At 42.0% G+C, this 26048-nt stretch overlaps 4 protein-coding genes across 6 annotated transcripts; all 4 read right to left on the bottom strand.

Annotated features, from left to right (window-relative positions):
• Positions 1–208: 208 nt before the first annotated feature.
• LOC135342597 (regulator of telomere elongation helicase 1-like) lies at positions 209–11835 on the bottom strand. Of its 2 annotated transcripts, XM_064539370.1 has the most exons (30): positions 11660–11835; positions 11430–11601; positions 11213–11300; positions 11037–11118; positions 10929–10989; positions 10794–10863; positions 10649–10733; positions 10511–10576; positions 10131–10254; positions 8487–8528; positions 8350–8431; positions 8113–8269; positions 7326–7467; positions 7099–7231; positions 6787–6900; positions 6686–6726; positions 6539–6624; positions 6121–6198; positions 5780–5851; positions 5523–5609; positions 3503–3556; positions 3299–3414; positions 3007–3130; positions 2582–2753; positions 2210–2289; positions 2096–2143; positions 1309–1416; positions 937–1053; positions 793–868; positions 209–533 (listed from the first exon to the last, which is right to left on the bottom strand). In XM_064539370.1, exons 1-30 carry the CDS (start codon positions 11765–11767, stop codon positions 244–246), a joined length of 3075 nt encoding a protein of 1024 aa, XP_064395440.1. In that variant the 5' UTR covers positions 11768–11835; the 3' UTR covers positions 209–243. The 2 variants fall into 2 exon arrangements, with proteins under 2 accessions (XP_064395440.1, XP_064395441.1); XM_064539371.1 differs by lacking the exon at positions 793–868.
• A 109-nt stretch (positions 11836–11944) lies between these two features.
• On the bottom strand, positions 11945–17596 carry LOC135342611 (uncharacterized). The gene is made up of 14 exons (XM_064539393.1): positions 17328–17596; positions 17230–17269; positions 16985–17059; positions 16531–16772; positions 16395–16466; positions 15928–16060; positions 15443–15673; positions 15186–15342; positions 14753–14945; positions 14487–14597; positions 13762–14090; positions 13472–13520; positions 12675–12783; positions 11945–12487 (listed from the first exon to the last, which is right to left on the bottom strand). Exons 1-14 carry the CDS (start codon positions 17454–17456, stop codon positions 12027–12029), a joined length of 2331 nt encoding a protein of 776 aa, XP_064395463.1. The 5' UTR covers positions 17457–17596; the 3' UTR covers positions 11945–12026.
• Positions 17597–17745: 149 nt separating this feature from the next.
• LOC135342613 (uncharacterized) lies at positions 17746–23538 on the bottom strand. Of its 2 annotated transcripts, none has more exons than XM_064539395.1 (14): positions 23267–23538; positions 23155–23194; positions 22922–22996; positions 22423–22664; positions 22293–22364; positions 21419–21551; positions 20946–21167; positions 20520–20676; positions 20049–20241; positions 19778–19888; positions 19073–19401; positions 18793–18841; positions 18469–18577; positions 17746–18302 (listed from the first exon to the last, which is right to left on the bottom strand). In XM_064539395.1, exons 1-14 carry the CDS (start codon positions 23393–23395, stop codon positions 17881–17883), a joined length of 2283 nt encoding a protein of 760 aa, XP_064395465.1. In that variant the 5' UTR covers positions 23396–23538; the 3' UTR covers positions 17746–17880. The 2 variants fall into 2 exon arrangements, with proteins under 2 accessions (XP_064395465.1, XP_064395466.1); XM_064539396.1 differs by having other exon boundaries at positions 19073–19293.
• Positions 23539–23648: 110 nt separating this feature from the next.
• Positions 23649–25769, bottom strand: LOC135342759 (uncharacterized). Its single transcript, XM_064539609.1, has 3 exons — positions 25278–25769; positions 24421–24492; positions 23649–24099 (listed from the first exon to the last, which is right to left on the bottom strand). The coding sequence occupies exons 1-3, from the start codon at positions 25627–25629 to the stop codon at positions 23756–23758; spliced, it is 768 nt and encodes a 255-aa protein (XP_064395679.1). The 5' UTR covers positions 25630–25769; the 3' UTR covers positions 23649–23755.
• Between the last annotated feature and the right edge of the window lie 279 nt (positions 25770–26048).

Genomic DNA, 26048 nt, shown 5'->3' with positions numbered 1-26048 from the left:
TCATCAATTTGGGCTGTTGAAGTTGAATAATAGGCTGATCCAGTGCGAATAAAAAATGTGAATAATAGGTGAAAAAATTTGAATATTTGGCACAGGCCTATAACGGGTACACACGCACACTTCCAACGTATTACTATAATTGTATTAATTAATTAATGCAGCACATTTCCATTCTCCTATATATATATATATTCCCCTGAGATGTGTGCACGATAAATTAATAATTCTTGTCATTGATATCTGTCACAAACGACCATGATTCAAGTGTTTTGATGTTTTCAAATGTCCTGAGCTAGTAAGGAGGTTAGTTGACAGTTCACAGCTGCTCTCGTCCTGTGTCAGGTGATCCACCCCCTCATGTATCTGACTTCTCTTCACTTGCTTGCTCTCTGGTTGAGTTAGGTCAATAGATGATGATTTCCTCTTTAGCGGCATCTGCTCTGGGGTTGCCTTGGTGATAGTGTTGCCTGTGTACTCCTTGTAGAACGTCTCGAACGTTGTCTTGTGTTTCTCACTAACAAATCTGTGGATACCTGCAGAGAATGGGAAAGAAACTTTGTGTCATCAAAGGGCTGCAAAATTCACCATAATTGTTATAGCTTACTATTTATTTTGTGAAAAATGCACAATTCTACAACTCAAGTATGAGCACTCAAAGTATATAATAATTATAGCTATCAAACAGGCCCATTTTGGTAAAATCACTAAAGCCATTTCAATATAATTATGCTTTTTCGAAATACTAACTCAGGAAAATAAATAGCAAAGTCATAAAAACTATCGTAAGCACACCTGCTAGTAGTGAATGGAGTGCTGGTTGATTGAACACATCGCGTAGTGCTTCAGTGAACAAGTAGATGTCCCGTTTCTGTAGATTAATTTAACAACAAAAACAAAAAAATTTTAACGCACACGTACTTAGCTAATACTTGTCACCTCTTTATAAGTTTTAAGGATGATCTTGAAGTTCTCAAACCCCTCGTTGCTAAGGCTAGCCTTTAGTTCCTTTAGATACCCAGCAACAGTCTCCAATTTGGTTTTCTGACGATCGCTCTACAACAAGGAACACTTGGTGATAAGGGTACACCATAATTACATGCATGGTTGCTATAATCGAGTGCATGCGTCTATAACACTGTTAACTGGGTGTGGGAGGATACAGACAGTTGGCTGTTATGGCAACGATGTTAGATGTCCTTTACGACAAATCCCCAAATCAAAAATTAATAAAAAAAAGCTACAGAAGTGATGCCAACCCTATAGTTCCGAGATCTCACATGTGCACATGCTAGGAAGGGGTTGTTTTACCTTAGCGACTATCATGATTTTCTTGGCAGGTGGTTTACCGTCGTCGTGGGTGGCGTGTGCTTTAGAGGGTCCGGCTTGGAATATAGTCTGTGAGAAACTGGATCTATACTGTATGGAATGGGATCACAACACGCACATGAACACTAAGGTGGTTATGTTAAAGAGAGAGAAGGTTAAAACACATACTATATCTTTAGGCCGGCTGCATATTATAGAGGCAGACCAGCAGTTGCCGTAATAAAGAAGTGGCTTACTAACACAGACCTAAACACATGCTAATAGCTATGGAGACTTTGGGGCCCATTAACCTGGCTGTATTATAGAGGGTGACCTGCTAACACAGGTCCAAACACATGCTATATGGAGACTTTGGGGCCCATTAACCTAGCTGTATTATAGAGGGTGACCTGCTAACACAGGTCCAAACACATGCTATATGGAGACTTTGGGGCCTATTAACCTAGCTGTATTATAGAGGGTGACCTGCTGACACAGGTCCAAACACATGCTATATGGAGACTTTGGGGCCTATTAACCTAGCTGTATTATAGAGGGTGACCTGCTAACACAGGTCCAAACAGTCACATGCTATATGGAGACTTTGAGGCCCATTAACCTGGCTGTATTATAGAGGGTGACCTGCTAACACAGGTCCAAACACATGCTATATGGAGACTTTGGGGCCCATTAACCTGGCTGTATTATAGAGGGTGGTCATGCACATAGTACATATTATTATATTGGCAGGTGGTTGCATTATTATACACACTACAAAGTGCATACTTACAGCTCCTTTGGTGCTAGTCAAGTCAATGGCATTTTTGCTGGAGCATCCCTGCAGAGATGTGTCAGAGTTCAGAGTTCAATGGCACACAATGCAACATTATACAGTAGTCCTAACCTCACAGCTGGCCAGGGAAGACAGTAAGCTCTTGCCAGCTAACTCTTTAGCGGATTCCACTTTCAATCTGGCAAGAGATGCTATGAATAAGAAACAGCAGCTAGCTTAACTAGCATGGCTGTGTTCAAGAGTATATATATCATACTATGTACACGTACATATAGTAACTTGCTGTGTTTACTTCAAGACATTACAAAAGTAATGGTCAGCTTCACAATAACACTCTGTATACACATAACCATAATAATTTATGTGATACGTATAATTATAACTCATTGAAATTATTGGGCCATCAATGGATACACTACGCAAAGTTAATCCCGTCAAACCCTCAGCGACTCTAAAGACATACATGTACATGTAGCTACTCACCCTGAGGGCGTGGAGGTATCTTCCCCGGAATGTGAATATCGACGACAGAAGCTGCCTGCACATGTCGCAAGTTGTCCCTAATCACGATATCAGGAGGTGGTCTCTCACTCCTCACAGCAGACTCTATCTCGGCTACTACAGGAGCTTTCTTCTGAGGCACCAGACCTCCAAACTATATATAGGGGAGGTTAAGGGATAAGTGCAGTGTGGAATGGCTCTGGCTTTCACTTTCAATTACTTTATCCAACTACATGTGTATAATAATTGAGAGAGATAATTTTATGATCACGCTAGACCTCTAAACTAGGAGAGGTCAGGGTACACAAATAGGATACGTACAATGTCATGTATGGAATGGCTTTCACTTTCAACTATACGTTTACCCGAGGTGATTTTTATGAATGATCAAACTATAAATTGCTCACATCTTTCTCCGCCTCTTTGAAGAAAGCTCGTATGTCTCGCTGGACTAGCCCAAACTTGTCGTATGTCTGCACATAAGGACGTATCCACTGGGGCAGCTGGTTGATCGAGCTGTTGTATGCAAACCTGTACGTACGTGGGAGGGGTGTAGTACGTGTAGTATTAACATGTGTCTTTCAAAAATAAACAGACAATAGAGTACAGACAAAGAAAATTAGCTTCGAAAACAGGTCGAAAGACTAATAATTATGAAAAAAAACACCCACTTACTGCATGTATACCATAGTAACGAACCGTTCATCACAGAGTATGATGGCCCCGTAATCATGTCGATGTCTAATAACCCTGCCCACTGCCTGGTTGACTGCTCGTGAGGCTTGCTGCTTGTACCACGCCTCTCCACTAATGCCCTGAGGATCCAAAATATAAATTATCATACGATAATTATGCAAGATTTAAATTGCAGTTGCGCAAGGAATTGACATAATTATGACTCACAACAGCAGCTGGTCTCTTGAGACTCTCTTGCAAGTACTGCATCTTAAGTGTCACCTGTGTGTGTGTGTGTGTGTTTGTGGGAGGGAGGGGTGTGTGTGTGGGGGGGGGAATGTGGGGGGGAGTGTGAGGGTGTGTGTGTGTGTGTGTGTGCGTGTGTGTATGTGTGTGTGTGTGTGTGTGTGTGTGTGTGTGTGTGTGCGTGTGCGTGTGTGTGTGTGCGTGTGCGTGTGCGTGTGCGTGTGTGTGTGTGTGGGGGGGGGTGTGTGTGTGTGTGTGGGAGGGAGGGAGGGGTGTGTGTGTGTGGGGGAGGGAGAGGTGTGTGTGTGTGTGTGTGTATGGATGAGTATGAGTACATAATTACACATGCACGCAGGCAAGCTTTTAGCACTTTACACTTTATAAATTACACAATTGATATTTCATGTACTTCCAATGCTTATAAGGTGCTATGAATAACATTACCATGCACTTGTTCAAAGAAGTTATTTGCTGGCTTGAAAGTATAATATGGCGGAAGGTCACCCGGATCAGATATATACTAGTATGCAGGTAAACGAAGAAGACAATGGAGCTAGACCAGCAGCAAATGATCTGACATTGTGTGAGAAACCGATATGTATATATGCTACTATTCTAGTAGCCACTCTAGTAGCTCTAGCAGTTTTGCCCTCAGTGGACACAACAGAGTCATACTTGAACAGACCATGCAAGAGAAGTACACAACCTACGAAAGAACAGGACATTTCGAATGCCCTGAGGCCCAAGGTACATCAATGATCTACACAGGTTTCACAGCAGGTTTCGAAGCTCCTACTGGATCTACGACCTACAAATGTTTGCCGACAGAAAGTAAATACATCACTTACTTCAACGACAGCTTTTCTGAGTTTCAAAACGCTTCTGAAGTTCATTTTTTGAATTTAACAGAGTACAATACATTCCGGAAGCCGCACGATCACCACGATGTACCATGTGCCCTCTGTCAGATCAAAGGCCGAAACACTATCCAAGTGATCCCAGCTGCCAACCTGTGTCCACCATCTTGGACACTAGAGTACAATGGCTACCTGATGACTGATATTGCCTCAACTACATTTGTATGTGTGTCGATATCACCATGGGAACATTTCTGAATTCCGAGCAAGAGCCAGAGCCTTATCATCCATCTCTGAGTCATGTGGTGATAAATAACAAGGTATCGGCATCTAATGCGTACGAGCAAGGGAAAGTGCTGAGCTGTGCAGTCTGCTCAATGTAAGTTTTGGATTTTATTTATCAAGAGTGTGATACTGACTCTAGCTTATAATTATGATGTGTGTATACCGTGTGTATATCATGTTGCTATAATATTTTGCGGGTGAAAAACTTTGCGAATGAACCAGAAAAATTGACCCATTGCGATGTAACTACTGCGTTCTGGAAAGGATCGTACAGTTACTAATTTAGGTTTTGCGATTTTATTGTTGCGAATATTGATCAACCCTCGCAAAGTTCGCATATGTTTGGTTTAATACTCGCAAAATTGTTATGAGATGTTGTAAATAATGATGATATCGCTCGATCCTAATACAGCAAATGACATTGTATGAGAAACGCATTTACATGATTATGATAGTTTTATTCTAGTGACCCCCACAGTATGTTCACAATAGTTTCCTGCACCCGTCTCATAGTAGAATGGGCAGTATAATCATTGGCAGAACGTGCAGTATCTGGACAAGTACAGCTTTCACTATACTACTAACAGTGTACAACTAAAGAATGGATAAATATACATGTACATGCATGCAACATACATGCAACATACATGCAATATACATGTACATGCATGCATGTAGGGTGTTTCTTTCAAATACAACTTTTTTTTCACAAGTACAGTATCGGGCAAGTGTGTCGAGTGAAGTATAGCATAGCTATAAGCAGACATAGTGGCATGAAGATATAATTATTGAGAGGCTTCAAGCTTCCCCGATAATTATTATAGCTAATATGGCAAGCTGCTTGAAATGACAATGGATACCTTTGGGTCCATTCTTGGAGGGTAGGGCAGCCCAGTGATGATGACAGCTCTTCCATTCTCATTAGCAAAGTCCAACCCCTCACTGACCTGCCAGTGTGTGGGTGTGTGTAACCATGGTGAGAGCAATTAGAGCTACATAGAACACAGTCTATACAGAGAAAGTAAATTAGACTACTCCATGCATGTCGTACCTCCTCAGCAGTCTATATAAGTGGCTCTATCATACATGTCCATAACGAGTTCCCCCTCCCACCTACCTTCCCTCTACACACGGCAAAGAAGGCGGCTCCCTTACTGCCAACCACATTCTCGTAGAATGCATCCATTGTCTGTAGACATGACAATAATCACTCAATCTGGTGTTGCAGTACATCATTCTGTCTATTATGCAGGCCACCCGCTCTGGGTTATTTATATCAGTATGGTAATCTGTCTGGGGCTATAGCTACACATGCAGACACCACCTTAACCTACCGCTATTCAACAAAGGCATTTTGAAATACACAACGCAGATGCAACAAACTGTACAATGCGTATAATAAGTGTATACAACATCTGTGACTGAGTACCCTATACAATTAGAGACACATTGACTCACTGAGGTGAACTCAAACTTTCTCCTTGGCTCCTGAAACACTGGCTTACACGATTCTATCCTCTGGAAGATGCCGTTTCCCTAAAGAGAGAGAATCCACATAGTCTGTATTTTCAAGCCATAATTATAGCTGTTTAAAGGCAAATCATGGTAAATTATATAGTACCATGCATCTATGAATTGTATGAAACTAACTCCAGCGCTAGCATGGCTTTCAGTGTGGTATTCTAGCCCAGAACCTAGGGTTGAATACCTTATAAAAACGTCAAATTATCGATTTATTATTATACCAATGACGTATGTATGTATAAAATCAATAACCCATCTACAAGGTAATGCATATGTGTGCATGCTTGTGAGAAGGGTGGATGAAAACATGCCATGGCAACCAAGTGGATGACTCACTCACTCACTGCCTCACCTTCCAAGTATCAACACAACCATTCATGACGGGATAGGAGGGGAAGAACACCAGGAGACCATTCGGGATAATACGAGCAAAATTCACTGCAGGGCCGGGCCGGATAATTAGAGATAAATTTCATATCCAAATTAATATTGAACAGACCTATAGTATTTCCAAGACTGTTTTGGTAGCTTGCTGAAAATCTGTTAAAAAGGTATAACGTGCATGTGATATCAGGCCAGGCATAATTATGATTGGCTCACCTGTTGGCGTAGGAGGAGTTTAGGGATGTTCCATCACTCCCCTTACTGACCACACCCACCCACATCTGTTTCTTAGTGATCACATGTGGACCCTCGTATCGTATAGGGAAATCACTAAAGACAAACACATAATTATTTCAGGAACCTACTAGCAAGGTGGTTATACTGTATAGCGGGTATATTTCGAGGGTATAAAAATGTTTGTGGTTTTCGCGGATTGTACAAAAATTACGCTTTACTACATACGTGAGAGAAGTGAAACTATTATTTTACTCAAAATGATTGCACAACTCTCGCGTCTGTCTGACTCACATTTGGAGCTCAGAAGAGAATGAGTTGAGTGGGGAGAGGGTGCCAGAGGTGAGGATGACTGACCGCACCCCCTGACTAACCAGGTCCGACATAGCGTACCCAGGACTGAAGCACCAGTAGCTTAGTGTGCGGCCTGAAGTCAGTAAAACAGTTAGTAAAACGATCAGTAAATGAAACGGTCAAGTATTCAGAAACCACCAGTATCTTTATAATTAGTAAATTTTTACATTCTCGTTTTGATGACTCTTGTGTAAGAGTTCCCCACCCATCGCTCTTCTTGTTCTTCTTTGTATCCTCTGTGGCCTTGATGAACACCTTGTACTGGTGAGCGGAGCTTGAAGGTTGGTCACATGACCCACTGAACACAATCTGACACAGAGACGTATGCATGGATGGTATAGTTGTATGTAGTTGAAGATAATGATTGATAAAAACGAATCAAACTTGTATTTTATATACACATCCCACTTTATTTTCATTTTTACACTACTTGATTGACATAATGTGACAGGCTCTGGGAATATACAGATCAATTACGCAAGCTATAATTTTTGCGACCTATATATACCAGATGATAGCTAGAGCAAAGAATTGCCTACGCATTGATATGCTTATTGTGCACATACTTCGTTCCATGCCTGAGTTATGCTTGTTGGAAACTCAAAGTTGTAAAACAGCAGTATTGAGAAATGCCCACTCAAAGATTGCTAAATTGGAAGATAATGGTGGCTGCTTAGACAAAGCGCTTTGGTAGAAAGAGTTCGATTCAGAGCATCAGAGCATCAGCTTTTGCAGAGAGGTAGTAGAAAGACTGTACGTAGATAACTATAAGCCAAGAAAAAATTTATGAGATTATACACTGCAGTCTATAAATCTGGCTATTGCTCAATACCAATATCTGCTCCATTATTGGTCTGCTTTCCCAGAGCCTGTCACATAATATAAATCAATTCAGTGGAAAAGATGTTATAATTATTATACATTGTGTGTATTTACAGCTAGCATTACACATACCTTGAGGGCATCAGTAAATTTCTGAATGTTCCCACCATTCCTGAACCCTGATCTCTCGTCCGTAGTGAGGAATGAGATAGCCTTGTTGCATTGGTCCATTAGGACCGAGGCCGTTGCCCTGGTAACACCAGCTGTCTCCAAGAAATCAAAGATGTATCTACGATCATAACAGAGAGAATGTACCAATTAAGCATTGAAATACAAACACAACTGTTAATTTTATTAGAGGATGCTTACCCTCCTGGCTTCACCATCTCTTTCTTTGCTGTCTCCGCAAACTGAATGCCATCCAAAGTATTCTCCAAAGTCAAGAAGAACTCTGTGGAAAATAATAATAAGTTACATTGCAGTCTGAAGTATGACATTACTCAAACCTTTGAGGTTCAGGAAGTCCTGCAAGTCTTCCACGTCTGTCCCTGCATGGGTTCAAAGAAATTAGTTGTACTAAGAGGTATATCAATATACATTGTAGAGTGTGACAGTCATGTAGGAGGATTGTGATGAAAGGATGCAGATATAATGTATAAGTCAATTTGAGTCTGAAGGGGGGAGATGGGTGTTTATAGGTGTTGGTCATGTACGTTTTGTTTTGCTGATGAGAAGAACAAGTATGACATTGGTGGGGGTACAAGCTAGATTACTGTAACAACATAATTATAGTACGCCTGTCTGGAGCCTAAAACTTGCTTAACCTGTTTAAAAATAGAGGGACAAACACATTCTTGCCGTGGGTATAAAAATAGAAAGGCCTACAACCATGCAGTTAACTATGTTAGGAAGGAACTACCTCATACCCGTTGTGGTCGTGCTGTGCTGTGCATGCACAGTTACTGCACAGACTGCAGCTGCTCGCTCCTACTTCAAAATCAGCCCCAGTGTTTTGGAGAGCATTCGAGACATTCTTAACCATGGAAACCAAGAGGCACTGCAGTCGATTAGCACTGAAGTACTAGCAAAGATACAAGAGCTTGTGGAAGCTGAAATTGAGAAATTTCGCTATCTTGGCCAGAAACCAAAATTTGCTGTTCAGTCGTGCAAAGATATCAATGAGTTACAACCTTGCACTGCTTCCGGTTACTATTGGATCGACACAGAGTCTACTTTGCTTGGTGTTTGGTGCGAAATGAACCCCCAAGACAAGTTCAACGCTACTGGTGGCTTCATGAAGGTGGTCGAGTTGGACATGCGAAATAATGCATCTAGTTGCCCCAAAGGACTAAAGCAAGTGGTTCCAGCTGGATCAACAAAGAGACTTTGTGCCCCAATCAGCATATATGCTGCACATGACTCCTTCGGATTCGATACTCATCAAGTCAACTACACTAAAGTGTGCGGACGAATTACAGGATATCAATATGGAGCTCCAGAGGCTTTCCATGCATATTCAACAGCATCTTGTAAGCCTGAATACATGCATATATATAGGTATTATTAATGTTTTGGGTGAGATCCAGAGGCATTTTACTCAACCCTATACTATTAGCATGCTAATGGTTGTCCACATTTATATTTATGTTCAAACACACATCTAAGCCAACCTTGGGCACTCAGTACTACGTGGATGGTGTCAGTATAACCCATGGATACCCACAAAAACACATCTGGACACTAGCAGCTGGTGTGGACGAAGTCCGTACAGCCAGTGACATCAACAAGGCTTGCCCTTGCAGCAACACTGAGGTGTCCTACACAGGCACAATCCCTCCCTTTATTAATAACGACTTCTATTGCGAGACAGGAAGTCGAAAAGCTGCTCAACTCAAGTACTACCTAGCCGACCCTTTATGGGATGGAAGTGGGTGTGGTCCAGATAGCACATGCTGTGATCACGGAGGGTGGTGGTGTAAGGAGCTAGGATACACTACCAATAACAATATCAACGTTAGAATTATGACTAATGAAGCAAAGTCTAACGAGAACATTCTCCTTGAAACAATCGAACTCTATGTACAGTGAGAAATTAATTTCCAACACTAGATGGAAGAGAACAGTAATTTTATAATTTTACTTATACGTACCCCCTTCTTCGAGATATGTTTCTCCCTTTTGCTTTAAGTCGAGAATGTGTCCTATATCACTAATGCACTGCGCCAGGTCATGTGACGTGAGGTCAAAGGACGCAGAATCTTCACACACCCTCTCCTGTAATCAAATGAGTTAAAAAACATGTACAGTAAGAGCTTAGCTGTGGGGGGGGCAAACAATTCTTATTTACTGATTCACTCTGTATCCTTTTCCAGTGAATACTTTACTGTTCTAAATGACTAACAGAAATCGTACAGTTTTAACTCCTCATAACATTCTGTTGGTCCAATGCATGTCAAAGCTTGAAATGGCAATAATTATTATACAATATTAATAGAGAACAATAATAATAATGTTATTAGAGAGCACTCACAATGTTGTGTGCTTCGTCCAATATAACAATAGTGCCTTGAAGATCCACACCATGCATTTGTCGAGTCTGTAAATAAAGTATAATAGTAACACATGCATGCACACAGGTAATGGAGATGCAATATCTCTACTAACTCACTTTGATATCGAGAATGTAGTTGTATGGCATGAAGACAATATCAGCTTGTGACTTGAGCTCACGGGCAAGATAGTATGGACACATCCTACGAAGGAGTATGGGAACATAGGAAATGTAAAACAGACCCAGTAAACTATATTCTTACCTTTGCTTAGTTCCTGCCATTACAAGATCTTCTATGTCCATGACTGGGTCTTCAACTCGTAATCTCTTCACTGGACAGTGGGAGCATTTACCATGATAACGTGTACGTCCCATTTCAATATTGCTTATGGCTTACCATCAGTGTTGTTGTAATAGAAGCAAGCATGCGCTTTGACCTTTGCTCGGCAGAGGTGAACCTGAGTGGGTATTAATACAACCATACACAATGGGTAGCACTGACTACCTTCTCGGCATTGCTCTCCTTCTTTGCAACCTCCGAATTGATGCACAGCTGCTCCCTAGAACCGATTATGGCCACCTTGGGTCTGTGAAAATAATTATAACATAATTATCCATATCATTTTCAGTTGTGCAAATTCGTAGCATACAGTCAGCCACACGCTGCAAATGACTTCCTACCTATATATTGTGTTCTTCAGCTCCTGCACGACCTGTGACAGCTGTGAGTGGGTGCGAGACGCGTAGATGATCTTGGGAACACTGGAACCTAACGTAGAAACAAAAACATTACTAAGCTCCCAATATGTACAGTGAATAAATTTAATACAGCCTCCCATTCCTGAAAATCCCATTCGTAAAAAATTATATTTGCTCCCATCCCCAATTATCTACACACTTATTCCAGGTACACTGTCCCATGGATCCTCTTCTCCTGCCACGCCCCCTTCCCCGAGCTCCCCTGTCCCCCGCAGCTGTTGGACGAAATTGGCTCGCCATGCCAACGCTGCACACAACAAGCAGAGCGTCTTGCCCGTCCCGGTTGGTGACTCGAGTATCGCATTAGTGCTCTGCAAAGAGAGTGAGTAGGGTGATTTGTATCGTCAGTGGAGGAAGGATTCCACTTACTGACTGTAGGGCAGTGATGACCTTCTCCATGTAGACCACCTGGCAGGGGTAGGGCTTGAAGGGAAACTCAACAGTCACGTTGTTCAGGGTTAGAGTCTCCATTGTCATCTTGAGGTAGCTAGCTAGCTAGCTAGCCAGGCGTCAAGGTCGAGGGCGGCGACACATGCATGTAACTTTGCTCAGAGGGGAAGGGTCGACGATAGAACAAACTCTTTGCTATGTACCTCTAGCTCTGGGATGACTAGCTTGCCATGCAAGACATTACATTTTTATTTCACATTGCTGTACGTTAATAAATAATTATAGGTATATAAATACCACAGACTCTATGACAACAAAAATTAAATATTGCAATAAAAAGATTGTGTTATACTCTAGTCACATAACTGTCGTCAAAACCTGATCGATCTTGTGCTAAAGAAACAGAATTACTCGTTTCAAAATCAGTTAGAATGTCATCCTTGCTTGTAGAGTCACGAGTACTTGTAGCTGTAGTATTCACTAAGAGGGGTTCACAATCACTCGATACATCAGTTGGAGGGGTTGATATCTCAGGGGTTGGTTGCTCAATATCTGGAGGAAGGGTAGCTGATGGTTCAGGGGGTGGTATCTCAGGGGTTGGTTGCTCAATAGCTGGAGGAGGGGTAGCTGATGGTTCAGGGGTTGGTTGCTCAAAATCTGGAGGGGGGGTAGTTGATGGTTCAGGGGGTGGTGGTTCTCTCTTGTACTCTATCGATTTGGGTAGGAAGAAACTGAGTGCAACAACTACAGCGGCTGAGATTATCATCAGATCGAACATGAAGTGAAAGTTCAATGGCCAGCTGAGACCTGCACGGGAGGATAGAAAAATGAAAAGATTACTGTGCATGCACTAAAAACAACCACAGTCCTGTACGGTTGACAATTGTACCCACACAGTCTGAATAATAACAATGCCCAGCAATTAACTACATACAATGTACCATACTACGTACTTGTAATCACAATATTCTACCTTAACAAAATATCATCTCACCTGTTGTCTCGCTCCATGCAAATATTGGAGCACTAACTAAGGGTCCCATTGAACGCCCCGTGGCGGCCAGAGCCTGCCCCATTCCATTCACCATCCCCTTAGTGCTGGGCTGTATGGGAACGGAGGAAACAATAACGAGAAGATGAACACAATCTTGTGGCAGCTTATAGTTTATGGAACGTTCAAATTTTTGACAAGCACATAAGTGATGCAGAGGAGGTTGGTCACAATTAAACGGAGGAATGTGCGTGCACGGAGAGAGAAAAAAGAAAGGATATACGGAAACCTTCAGAGAAAAGCATGAAAAGTAGCTATCTTAGCTAAAGCCAGAAGGCTGCAAACGATTGTAGCACTCTATACTAGTAGCAGATGATGCTAACAATACCCAGTCAGTGAGTAGCATAGTCACACTCGAAGCAATGAGCCAGAAACTACATGTAAGTTAACTACACACTTCCAGTTGTTGCTGCACTTTTCTTGGTTCTTTGACTCTTGTCTTAATGTTTCAGGTATAGCAATGCTAGGTTTACACTACTACAATTCATAAACTAACAGGAGATGTAATACAAGAGAGATAACTGCTCAGGAATGCAAGAGTGAGACAAAAGTGCTGACTCAGCGGGTTGAACAAGGGTTGAAGGCAAATTCGAGGCCAAACACGGTTTACATAGCATATCTTGCCACGGTTTAAATCGTGACCAACCTCCTCTGTAAGTGATGCTAACAAGGCTGGAGGGGATCACATGATTTACGGTACTATCACAGGGTTATCTGAATACACACATGCATGAACTAACCAAAGAGGAGTTATTGATGAGGACCATGGTGGCAGTGACGCTGGTGATTCTACAAGAGGGGATTATAACACATAGCACAACTGTTGTTGGGCTGCCTCGATCTGTCTAAAATACATTTCTACAGCAAGACAAACACTTCGTGACTAAGCCCCACAATTGAGATGATTATATATGTACTCATATTGCTGAGTAGGAAAGGTCAATATATACAGCATACCCTGTGTACAGTATGCTGACATCATGACAATACATCTAATCCATACACAGTATAGCTACCACCATCAACACACCTGCCAATAATGGCCACTGTTACGATGGAGATGAGCACAAACCAAGTCTGAAAAGGGACCCTCGAAACAGAGTTGGCATTGACAGAAGAATCAAAGCTAGAGTTCGCTATTTGAGTGTAGTTACAAAAGTTGTCAGTCTCTTCTTCCAATAGATTCATTCCGCTGCCAGACGTGCCATTGTCATATACAGAGCTGTTGCTAGGAGCGATAGGTCCTGTGATCTGATTAGAGAATGGTAGGAGGAACGCCATGAGTCCAAATGTGGCTACACCTAGTCTAAACGTGTTCCTGAATCCAGCCCACTTTGTCACGAGTGGAAAAAGAAAGAGCTGCAAAAAATGAAAAGAGATCAACGTTGATAATTAATGCATGCATGAACATCGCAAACTATTAAAGGTTGTACCACCCACCCTGTAAACGCATGATCTGACCTAGAATGGTTGGTGAGTCTATAGAACTTTGCTATAATGCTTATATACGTCTAGCTAGCTACAGTGGAACCCCTCTATAACGGACACCTTTGGGGAACAATGTTTTGGCCTTTATACAGAGGTGGCCTTTGTTGAGGTTGTTTTGTACACAAGCTGTTCATTTGGGACCTGGGTGCCTGGCCGTTATATAGCAGCAGGCCTTTATTCGGAGGTGGTTGTTAACAGAGGTTCCACTGTATAACTGGTAAATTAATGGCTCAATAATCAGTTCCACTGAACACTGAAAGAACGTACATGGTAGAGCAGTTGAATGACAGCTGAGACCATGAAGATAACACCCAGCTCATTGTCGTCCAGAGAATAACCACCATCTTTGTGTTTGGTCACCAGTAGCAACGGGATCAACTGGAGAGCAAGGAAACACAGTGGTCATAGGAAAAGACACTTTGCAGGCTTTTTAACCACTTATATAATGAAATACGATAGGAGCCATGTGCAAATTGAACAGCAGGGAATTACAACAAAGACGAGATATAGAGTTACAATGCAATTAAACTCACTTCCAAACTCATAATTCCGATGAAGCCAAAGAGACCATACATAAGAGTAGAGAAAAACACTCGTCTATCAGCTATTAGCTTGACTCTTAGTTTGAATCCTCCGCACAGACGTCTGCCGAACCTCGATACATTCTTACCACTGAATGTCTCGCGTGGCGACCAAGAACCTCTCTTATGGTAGTTTAACAGATATCTGAGGGGGCAATCACAATCCACAAAAAATGAGGCAAGAAAACTAAAATTGCAGTGTACAGTGCTACATTATAGCTACATGTAAGGGTACATTGTAAATTCCCGGAGACACCAGATATAATGGACTTGGGACCAGATTATTGACAAAGTAATAAGCTTCCTAAGAGCTACAGAATGCATCTACACTAACTACATTTTGTATAATAGCACACACCAAACTCATCACAAACTAACTCCCTACCTGTACATGGCTATTGGTATGGCAACACAGTCAGTGACTCTCTCCTTAAGCTTGATGCATGGGTAGAGGGGGTTACAAGATGGTGGACGAGGGCACTTGGATTGAGGTAATCTCTCTCTCACTAACAGCTCTGTGTCTGAGCTCACCATCTCACAGTCTGTATGTGGAGGATCAATTACTGTGAAATTAGCGGTCACACCTTGACCAAACAGTGGTAAAGTACATCTTCATTTAGCCCCCCTCCCCCACAGACATACCATCAGTGTCCATATCGCTCTCAGCCATCAACAAAGGTTGCCTGTCGATAGTGTCTTCACTCCGACCATCCTTAATCAAATCCACCATCTCAGTATCAGACTCTTGGCCGGGAGGGTCAGCTGACACCAGGTCAATTCCAGAGTAATCTTGTGAACAACCTTCGGAGTTATCACTAGAGGTGGACTGCTTCTTCTTCTTGTGAAGCGTCTCATCCATAAAGAGCCATGCAGCTGGAAATGAGAATAAGTTTGCTTAGCCAGAAAATTGTCCCAACCAACAGCAATTTGCTACTTCAGTGCTCAAGCATTTCAATGCTATGTATGTTATAATTATGATTGATACAATTCTTTTACCTACACAATTAACTATGCATTACTAAGTGCTTACACGACAGTGAGACGAGACCTACTTTCAACTGAGTAGGTACTTGTAACGTATGCAAACCTATATAGCTACACGAAATGAATATATATAAGGGACTTACAAGAGAGAGTGATGAAACCAAGGAATGCCCCCACCAACACGGGCAGAGAGTAGGGATACTGACAGAACATTTCAAACTGGAGAGCAGTGTACTTGCTGGCTGGTTGTGCCAGGAACCCTCCCAATAGTGAGCCCTGTATGTAGGCAAATAATATAATGATTGGGTGGGCTAATGGACACATCTACCGTATTACTAGAATATTTTGTTGGTGAAAAACCTTTGCGAATGAGCCAAATCAGCAAAAAAAATTGACCCTTTGCTATCGCATTCTGGCAAGGATCGTGTGATTTTATTGTTGCAAAATGATCAACCCTTGCAAAGTTCGCATATGTTTGATGCTCGCAAAACATTCTAGTAATACGATATTAGCCATCCATGCTAACACAACAGAGGCTAATGCAGCCAGTGTGAGGTACAAAAAAATGAGGGTTACATTATCAACAGATTCTAACAGGTACATTCCTTACCAGTAGTTGTCCGATTCCTCTTGTTACCCCGACCAGTGCAAAGCCCAAGGCCTGATTGGTATCGTCACATATCTAAAAGGTAATGTAAATTATATAAGTATCAGCTACACACAGTTGCTTCATATATTGTACGTACGTCTGAAATATAAGTCTTTCCGATTCCAATATTTCCATTCAATGCTCCCCAGAGAAAACGAGCGACCAGAGCCCATGTAAAGGTCTGACTAAAGGCAAAGAAAATCTCGGAACCGATGATTCCACACATTCCAACCAGTAGAGCGGGCCTCCTCCCGACAATATCTGATATCCAGCCCCAAAACAAGCTGCCAATAAAGTTTCCAACATAATAGGTGGACCCGAGATAGCCAGCCTTTTGACCTGTACGTGCGTGTGGGGGGTATAGGTGTGGGTGTTTGTGTGTGGGGTGGGGGTGTGTGTGTGTACATATATTCTACTGCAAGATATGCTGATACAATCCCATAAAACCACTTTCATGTACGTCACAATGAGAATCAGTAATAATACTAAACCACACTGTGGGCTCCAAACACTTCCCAGAAACTGCACTCCTGGTGAATGCTTTAACTCACCAATTTGTGTTCTATCCAATTCAGGGAAGAAGTCATGTATCATGTACGGCAGGAAAGGAAATAACAGATTGATTCCTGGGATAAGTAATATAGAATATTGATAGTAGGTAGGAGTGAACATGGTAGTTATAAGGTGCGCACAACGCTGGTAGGAAATCACTTATTCCATTGGCTCAAAGTTTTCGTTGTAATACTAGATCTATTATAAAGCGTTGTATTAAATCAAACTCGTCATGGTTACGTACCGAACTGATTCACGAAGAGAACGGAGCAAATAACGATCATCTGCAAAAATAAATACACTAAACGTAATGCTCAATATTAAACACTATTACTCAGGTACCTTCCCCCAGGGAAGTGGAGTTGCTTTGGGCTTCACTTGTTCATCCTTTCTCCTGCCAGTACAGCAGTGGACAGGTGGACAGCTCCTCCTCCAGTGGAAGCTCGGTGTGTTGAGTCTTAACCTAGCCATCTCAATCTGTTCACCAGCTACAACAGACTACAGTCACTACCGGTGGAGAGCAAAAATTAACCATAGCTAGCTAGCTAGCTATTTTTACAGCAAGCAATTTCATGGTTGACCTTTCAGTATTTTTTTTTTTTTTGTGGTCATAATTTTTTTTTTTTTTTTTATTCTCGGTGGTTTCCCTTTACATAACGTAATGTTTATGTGTTCTAATGAATTTAAATTGCAGAGTGACAAAACAGACAAAGAAACAAGGAACACACATGCACAAACATACAACATAATTATAATTATTAATTATTTTCATCATCCATACCATCATTTTGCATTTGGAAAACCAAATCGTAATACAAATCTGCATGTCCGATTTGACCCAGTGCTGTCTCCAATTTATCGAAAGTGGCACTGGGTTGTGAGCACAGCTGCTGCATCAAGTACCCAGTGGGATTACCGGACCGACTCGAGGCCTGTACCAGTCTGTTCTCAACACCCAGAGCTTGGCAGAAATCGTATAATCAATATCTGGAGGAAGGGTAGCTGATGGTTCAGGGGTTGGTATCTCAGGGGTTGGTTGCTCAATAGCTGGAGGAGGGGTAGCTGATGGTTCAGGGGTTGGTATCTCAGGGGTTGGTTGCTCAATAGCTGGAGGAGGGGTAGCTGATGGTTCAGGGGTTGGTATCTCAGGGATTGGTTGCTCAATATCTGGAGGGGGGGTAGTTGATGGTTCAGGGGGTGGTGGTTCTCTCTTGTACTCTATCGATTTGGGTAGGAAGAAACTGAGTGCAAAGACTACAGCAGCTGAGATTATCATCAGATCGAACATGAAGTGAAAGTTTAGTGGCCAGCTGAGACCTGCACGGGAGGATAGAAAGATGAAAAGATTACTGTGCATGCACTAAAAGTCCTATACTTAACAACTACAGTCCTGTACGGTTGACAATTGTACCCACATAATAACAACGTACCAGTTTCAATCTGCTGCCCAGCAATTGCACTTGCAAAATAATTATCATCTCACCTGTTGTTTCGCTCCATGCAAATATTGGAGCACTAACCACGGGTCCTAAAGAACGCCCCACGGCGGCCAGAGCCTGCCCCATTCCATTCACCATCCCCTTAGTGCTGGGCTGTATGGGAACGAAGGAAACAATAACGAGAAGATGAATGCAATCTTGTGGCAGCTTTATAGTTTATGGAATGCAGAAAGTTGAGGATGTTATAACATTTTTGACAAGCACACGCGTGTATGCTAACGAGGCTAGATGAAATAATAATCACATGATTTGCAATACTATCACACGGTGGTCAGAATACACATGCAGTGACCTCGTATTGAACTAACCAAAGAGGAGTTATTGATGAGGACCATGGTGGCAGTGATGCTGGTGATTCTACAAAAGGAGATCAGATAACACATAGCACAACTGTTGTTGGGCTGCCTCGATCTGTCTAAAATACAGTAAGAAAAAACACTTTGTGGCTAAGCCACAATTTAGATACGTACTCTTTATTGCTCAGTATGAAAGGTCAAAGGTTGCATACAGCATACCCTGTGTACAGTATGCTGACATCATGACAATACATCTAATCCATACACAGTATAGCTACCACCATCAACACACCTGCCAATAATGGCCACCGTTACGATGGAGATGAGCACAAACCAAGTCTGAAAAGGGACCCTCGAAACGGAGTTGGCATTGACAGAAGAATCAAAGCTAGAGTTCACTATTTGAGTGTAGTTACAAAAATTGTCAGTCTCTTCTTCGAATAAGTTCATTCCACTTCCAGACGTGCTGTTGTCGTAGACGGAGCTGTTGCTAGGGACGATGGGTCCTGTAATCTGATTGGAGAATGGAAAGAGGAATGCCATGAGTCCAAATGTGACTACACCTAGTCTAAACGTGTTCCTGAATCCAGCCCACTTTGTCATGAGTGGAAAAAGAAAAAGCTGAAAAAAATTAATAAAGAGACGTTGATAATTAATGCATGCATGAACATCGCAAACTATTAAAGGTTGCATGTATCACCCCTGTCAACGCATGATCTGACCTAGAATGGTTGGTGAGTCTATAGCCTCGACCCCAGGCCGATTTGTCTTCAATTTAACGCTAGGTCGCCGATTTGTCTCCAATTTAACGCTAGGTTGCCTCCTCGACCTAGCGTTAAATTGAAGACAAATCGGCCTGGGGGCGAGGCTAGTGAGTCTAAAGAACTTTGTTATAATGCTTATATAGGTCTAGCTAGCTACAACAATAATAACTGGTTAATTTATCTGTACTAAAATGGCTCAATAATCAGTTCCACTGAACACTGAAAGAACGTACATGGTACAGCAGTTGAATGACAGCTGAGACCATGAAGATAACACCCAGCTCATTGTCGTCCAGAGAATAACCACCATCTTTGTGTTTGGTAACCAGTAGCAACGGGATCAACTGGAGAGCAAGGAAACACAATGGTCATAACAAAAATACTTCGCAGGCTTTTTGACCACTTATATAATAATTATATGAAATACGATAGGAGCCATGTGCAAATTGAACAGCAGGGAATTACAACAAAGACAAGATAGAGTTACAATGCAATTAAACTCACTTCCAAACTCATAATTCCGATGAAGGCAAAGAGACCATACATAAGAGTGGAGAAGAACACTCGTCTATCAGCTATTAACTTGACTCTTTGTTTTAATCCTCCATACATATGTCTGCCAAGCCTTGATACATTCTTACCACTGAATGTCTCGCGTGGCGACCAGGAGCCTCTCTTACGGTAGTTTAACAGATATCTGAGGGGGCAAAAAATACTTTCAAATTTATTTACCGCAATTCATAAAAAATGAGGCAAGGCAACTAAAAAATTACAGTGTACAGTGCTGATAATATTATTATGACATTAGCTACATGAAAGGGTATACATTGATTCCGGGACACACTAGATATAACGAATTTGGGACCAGATTTTTAACAAAAGCAATGAGCTTCCTAAGAGCTACAGGATGCATTACACTAGCTATAATAGCAAATACCAAACTAAAGATTCTCATGTACAAACTAACTCCCTTACCTGTACATGGCTATTGGTATGGCAACACAGTCAGTGACTCTCTCCTTAAACTTGATGCATGGGTAGAGAGGGTTACAAGATGGTGGACGGGGGCACTTGGATCTAGGTCGTCTCTCTCTCACTAACAGCTCTGTGTCTGAGCTCACCATCTCACAGTCTGTATGTGGAGGTTCAATTATTATGAAATTTTTCAGTGGTCACCCCTTGCCCCAACAGTGGTAAAAGTCCATCTTTATTTAGAAAAAAACACACGCTAAAGCAATTACACACCACACTAGCCCCCTTCCCCCACACACTATCCCCCCTCCCCCACACAATAGCCCCCCTCTACCACACACTAGCCCCCCTCTCCCACACACTAGCCCCCCTCTCCCACACACTAGCCCCCCTCTCCCACACACTAGCCCCCCTCCCCCACACACATACCATCAGTGTCTATATCGCTCTCAGCCATCAACAAAGGTTGCCTGTCGATAGTGTCTTCACTCCGACCATCCTTCATCAAATCCATCATCTCAGTATCAGACTCTTGGCCGGGAGGGTCAGCTGACACTAGGTCAATACCAGAGTCATCTTGTGAAGAGTTATCACTAGAGGTGGACTGCTTTTTTTTCTTGCGAAGTGTCTCATCCATAAAGAGCCATGCAGCTGGAAATGAGAATAAGTTTGCTTAATTGTCCCAACCAACAGCAATTTGCTACTTCAGTGCTCAAGCATTTCAATGCTATGTATGTTATGACACAATTCTTTTACATACACAATCAACCATGCATTACTAAGTGCTTACACGACAGTGAGACGATACCTAATTAAGACTATCCCCACCTATAAATAAACCTATATATAGCTACACGAAATAAATAAGCATGCATCATCAAATTTATTTAAGAGCGACTTACAAAAGAGAGTGATGACACCAAGGAATGCCCCCACCAATACAGGCAGGGAGTAGGGATACTGACAGAACATCTCAAACTGGAGAGCAGTGTACTTGCTGGCTGGTTGTGCCAGGAACCCTCCCAATAGTGAGCCCTGTATGGAGGCAAACAATATATTGGATGAGCTACCGCGTTACTTGCTGGTGAACACACTGGCGACATGCCCTCCTTTACTGCCTCCTTACTCGCTATCATGTACGCATCACCAGATCGAAAAACTTTTGCGATTGAGCCAAATCAGCAGAAAATTGATCCTTTGCGATCTAACTATTGCGTTCTGGCAAGGATCGTGTGTATTTAAGTTACCAGTAGGTTTTGCAGATTTTATTGCTGCGAAGTGATCAACCCTCGCAAAGTTCACATAATACTACCGTATAGAGGGTATATTTCGAGGGTATAAATGTTCGTGGTTTTCGCGGATTAGGCATGAACTGCGAACATTTATAACCGCGAATTTAATATTCCATGCATGCATGCTGCAAAAAAGGCGCTATTCCACGAAAATTAAATCCGCGAAAACCTTTCTAAAGGCACATCCGCGAAAATTTATACCCTCGAAATATACCCGCTATACGGTATGTTTGATGCTCGCAAACATTCTAGTAATACGATATTAGCCATCCATGCTAACAACAGAGGCTAATGCAGCCAGTGGGAGCTTATATGGAAAATGAGGGCTATTACAGGTTAAGATTCTAACAGGCATTGTGCCAATTATATTTGGAAGAGAGTGCATGCACATGCACATGCACATGCACATGCACATGCACATGCACATGCACATGCACATGCACATGTACATGCACATGCACATGTACGTCATAAACTTCCTTACCAGTAATTGTCCTATTCCTCTTGTTACCCCGACCAGTGCAAAGCCCCTGGCCTGATTGGTATCGTCACATATCTGTGAATTATATAAGTATCAGCTACACACAGTTGCTTCATATAATTATTGTACTTACGTCCGAAATATAAGTCTTTCCGATTCCAATATTTCCATTCAAGGCTCCCCAGAGAAAACGTGCGGCCAGAGCCCATGCAAAGGTCTGACTGAAGGCAAAGAAAATCTCGGAAGCGATGATGCCACACATTCCAATCAGTAGAGCGGGTCTCCTCCCGGCAATATCTGAGACCCAGCCCCAAAACAAGCTGCCAATAAAGTTCCCAACAAAATAGGCACACCCGAGATAGCCAGCTTTTTGGCCTGTACGTGTGCGTGTGTGTGTGTGTGTGTGTGTGTGTGGGTGTGTGTGGGTGTATTGTACAGTAAGAAGATACAAATAGTTGTTAATGCTGATGAAATTGACGTTATAGTTATCACAAATTAAGAAATCAATTCCTGTGATAAAACCACGTTGATTTTTCATGTATGTCACAATGAGAAGCAGTAATAACACTAAACCACACTGTGAGCTCCAAACACTTCCAGTAATTGCACTCCTGGTGAATGCTTTAACTCACCAATTTGTGTTCTATCCAATTCAGGGAAGAAGTCATGTATCATGTACGGCAGGAAAGGAAATAACAGGTTGATTCCTGGGATAAGTAATATAGAATATTGATAGTAGGTAGGAGTGAACATGGTAGTTATAAGGTGCGCACAATGCTGGTAGGAAATCACTTATTCGATTGGCTCAAAGTTTTCGTTGTAATACTATAAAGTGTTGTTAATCAAACTCGTCATGGTTACGTACCGAATTGATTTACGAAGAGAACGGAGCAAATAACGCTCATCTGCAAAAAACAATACAAGCAATGCTCAATATTAGCACTATTAAATACTATTAAACACTACTACTCAGTTACCTTCCCCCAAGGAAGTGGAGTTGCTTTGGGCTTCACTTGTTCATCCTTTCTCCTGCCAGTACAGCAGTGGACAGGTGGACAGCTCCTCCTCCAGTGGAAGCTCGGTGTGTTGAGTCTTAATCTAGCCATCTCAATCTATTCACCAGCTACAACAGATCAGACTAGACTACCAGTGGAGAGCAAAACCAGATCTAGCTACGTACATATCATGCTTATTTTTACAGCATGCAATTTCATGGTTGACCTTCAGTATTAGGTAACGCCCACTCTCCCACCACGCCCACTTAACATTGAATGATGCAATGTTTCCCCTGTAGTTTAGGGGCTTTCCCCTTGTTGTAGCTGTGCGATTGTATTCTCGGTGGTTTCCCTTTACATAACGTAATGTTTATTAAAATTAATGTGTTCTGATGAAGTAATTGCAGAGTGACAAAACAGACAAAGAAACAAGGAACACACATGCACAAACATACAACATAATTATAATTATTAATTATTTTCATCGTCCATACCACCATTTTGCATTTGGAAAACCAAATCGTGATACAAATCTGCATGTCCGATTTGACCGAGTGCTGTCTCCAATTTATCGAAAGTGGCGCTGGGTTGTGAGCACAGCTGCTGCATCAAGTACCCAGTGGGGTTACCAGACCGACTAGAGGCCTGTATCAGTCTGTTCTCAACACCCAGAGCTTGGCAGAAATCGTGGAATATTTGTCGTTGAGGAGGACGACCATTGAGTCTATTGGCTAGCAATTCTCGATCAGAGTATCCAAGGCGACTGAGGTGGTGGTGAGGCCCAGTTCCGGGGGCTGACAGCCCGAACAGACCAGCTATATATAAGAGAGAGGATATTACATCAACTTAGGGGAAGGTCAAAATATTAGACTCTGTTTACATTCTAAATGAGGTTACACACGCTGTGTTGACTTTAGATATGTAAGCAAGGGGAAGATACTTTGTACAGTTGAGCCTCCGATTACAAGCACCTTCTCTGAATGTATTAAATAGCTCTCTAGAAAGGACAGTGTACTTCCAACTCCCAAAATTGCTTTCCCACATAAACATGGTGTAAAACATACGGCATACATGATTGCACAAAAGATCATTATTAACACATTTCACTGTACATGCAAATAACATTCTGCACTTACCCTCTTCTACAATACCGTTTCCAACTTCCTGTCTAGGCTCCATGTGATCACCACCATATCCGTTGCCAAGGTCTGCAGTGAAGTGAAAAAAAATGGTGATCATACCAACCTGATGATATCATGTGGGTGTACCAACTCTAACCTTGCATCCTTACCATCCCATGACCTAGGTGCAATGACCCAGCAGTCAAGGATACACTAATAAACTCTGTACTGAAGCACTAGTACTCTCATTGTCAGTGTTTCTAGCTCTTACATGTAGTAATTCTAACACACTGAAACTAAGGTTGAGCAGAAAAAAGCGGAAATTCATAGTTTAAAAATATGCTCAAAAAATAGTACTGAATGCACATAGGGATTGACTGTATTCCCTCAGGAGTTCCACTAAAACAGACTATTGTTGCATGGGTGGGTGGGTGTGAAACTAAAAGATAGGGGACGTGCTGTTTGCATAACCAATCTTTCTGCTCGTGTAATTCATACTCCTGATACGATAAATAGTCAACAATTGTACACTATCACCTTCATTGCATAAACACGAGCAGAAAGTAAATGTTCAATGTGTAGAATAATAGTTATACATACAGTCTCCTTCCTTTTCTCATATCACATCCACCCACCTATCGTCACCTAAAGAAGAGCTCCTCTACCAGTATAGACCATAGACCCTCATAATCATTGGAATGTAAAATAATAATTATATTCACAGTTTTCTCTGTTTTTTAAACGAGGTTACCACATGAAAATGAACTGTGCTTCAGGGGAGGTCCAGGGTGGGATACCGGTAGCCTAGTAATTTTCTACTGTATTTCGCCTACAATTCAAAAATCGGATATATACACGCCCAGCAGACTCACGTTTTGGTGAAGCCTCATTGGACGCCGGTGGTGATGCGTCAGATCCCCCGCTAACTTCCCTCTCTACTCCCTCCAACCTCACGGCTAGGTCAGACCGCAACAAATGCAGAGCACGCATAAACTCTTGGTATACTTCACGAGGTTTAAACTCCATTATGTCCAGAAATTTCTCGGCTTTATCGGACGGTACTTTTTGCTTAGAAATCTCTGATTTTTCATATGCATTGAAATATGAACCAAGTTTGAGAGTGTTGAGTAGTGTTACAGTGTCAGGGAGCTGGTTGACTAGTAGTCCTCTTTGTCTCTTTAGAAGCTTTACGTGTCTATCTTGTCCTGTGCCGTTACATGCCATCTTTTGTAGTAGGGTCTACTAGGTTAGGGTCTTGATAACTGATTGGCGCTCTGTACTATAAGTGGCTATTTATATAAGCCAGAACTTAGCTAGCTAGCTAGCTAGACAATGATGATCGATCGATCTAAGCTAGCTGTGGGTTTTTTCCAAAAACTCAATCATAAAAAATTTATTATAGGTCACCACGCCCACTTCCGGATTCCATCTTGCTCTATTATGTCAACGAACGCCCACCCATGTGTACAACCAGCAAGTAGAAATGGCCACTACTGGAAAAGTCCTGTGTCGGTAGGTTCAGTTAGGGCTTATATAGCTGTGCATTTTTATAGCATACATGCTTCTGCAGGTATTTTATGAGTGGCTGTTGTAAGAATGGCGAAGATTGTCCTTTCTCTCATGAGTGGTCCGATAAACCAGAC

The sequence above is a fragment of the Halichondria panicea genome, chromosome 10 (genome assembly GCF_963675165.1).
Source record: "Halichondria panicea chromosome 10, odHalPani1.1, whole genome shotgun sequence".
Classification (NCBI taxonomy): Eukaryota; Metazoa; Porifera; class Demospongiae; order Suberitida; family Halichondriidae; genus Halichondria; species Halichondria panicea.
This window is presented reverse-complemented; position numbering and strand designations above follow the sequence as displayed.

Coding starts and splice junctions, on each gene's coding strand:
- LOC135342597 (XM_064539370.1), bottom strand. CDS start 11,767: ATGACAATGGAGACTCTAACCCTGAACAACGTGACTGTTGAGTTTCCC. Junction 6,727..6,786: donor AACTCCTCCTACGCCAACAG/GTGAGCCAATCA, acceptor CCTTTTTAACAG/ATTTTCAGCAAGCTACCAAA. Junction 2,754..3,006: donor TCAAAGAGGCGGAGAAAGAT/GTGAGCAATTTA, acceptor CCCTATATATAG/TTTGGAGGTCTGGTGCCTCA.
- LOC135342611 (XM_064539393.1), bottom strand. CDS start 17,456: ATGGCTAGGTTAAGACTCAACACACCGAGCTTCCACTGGAGGAGGAGC. Junction 14,598..14,752: donor TCGGAATTATGAGTTTGGAA/GTGAGTTTAATT, acceptor CTTGCTCTCCAG/TTGATCCCGTTGCTACTGGT. Junction 13,521..13,761: donor ACAGTGGCCATTATTGGCAG/GTGTGTTGATGG, acceptor CCCCTCTTGTAG/AATCACCAGCGTCACTGCCA.
- LOC135342613 (XM_064539395.1), bottom strand. CDS start 23,395: ATGGCTAGATTAAGACTCAACACACCGAGCTTCCACTGGAGGAGGAGC. Junction 22,997..23,154: donor TCTCTTCGTAAATCAATTCG/GTACGTAACCAT, acceptor TACTTATCCCAG/GAATCAACCTGTTATTTCCT. Junction 20,242..20,519: donor ATACCAATAGCCATGTACAG/GTAAGGGAGTTA, acceptor TTGCCCCCTCAG/ATATCTGTTAAACTACCGTA.
- LOC135342759 (XM_064539609.1), bottom strand. CDS start 25,629: ATGGCATGTAACGGCACAGGACAAGATAGACACGTAAAGCTTCTAAAG. Junction 24,493..25,277: donor CAATGAGGCTTCACCAAAAC/GTGAGTCTGCTG, acceptor ACTTCACTGCAG/ACCTTGGCAACGGATATGGT. Junction 24,100..24,420: donor AAACGGTATTGTAGAAGAGG/GTAAGTGCAGAA, acceptor TCTTATATATAG/CTGGTCTGTTCGGGCTGTCA.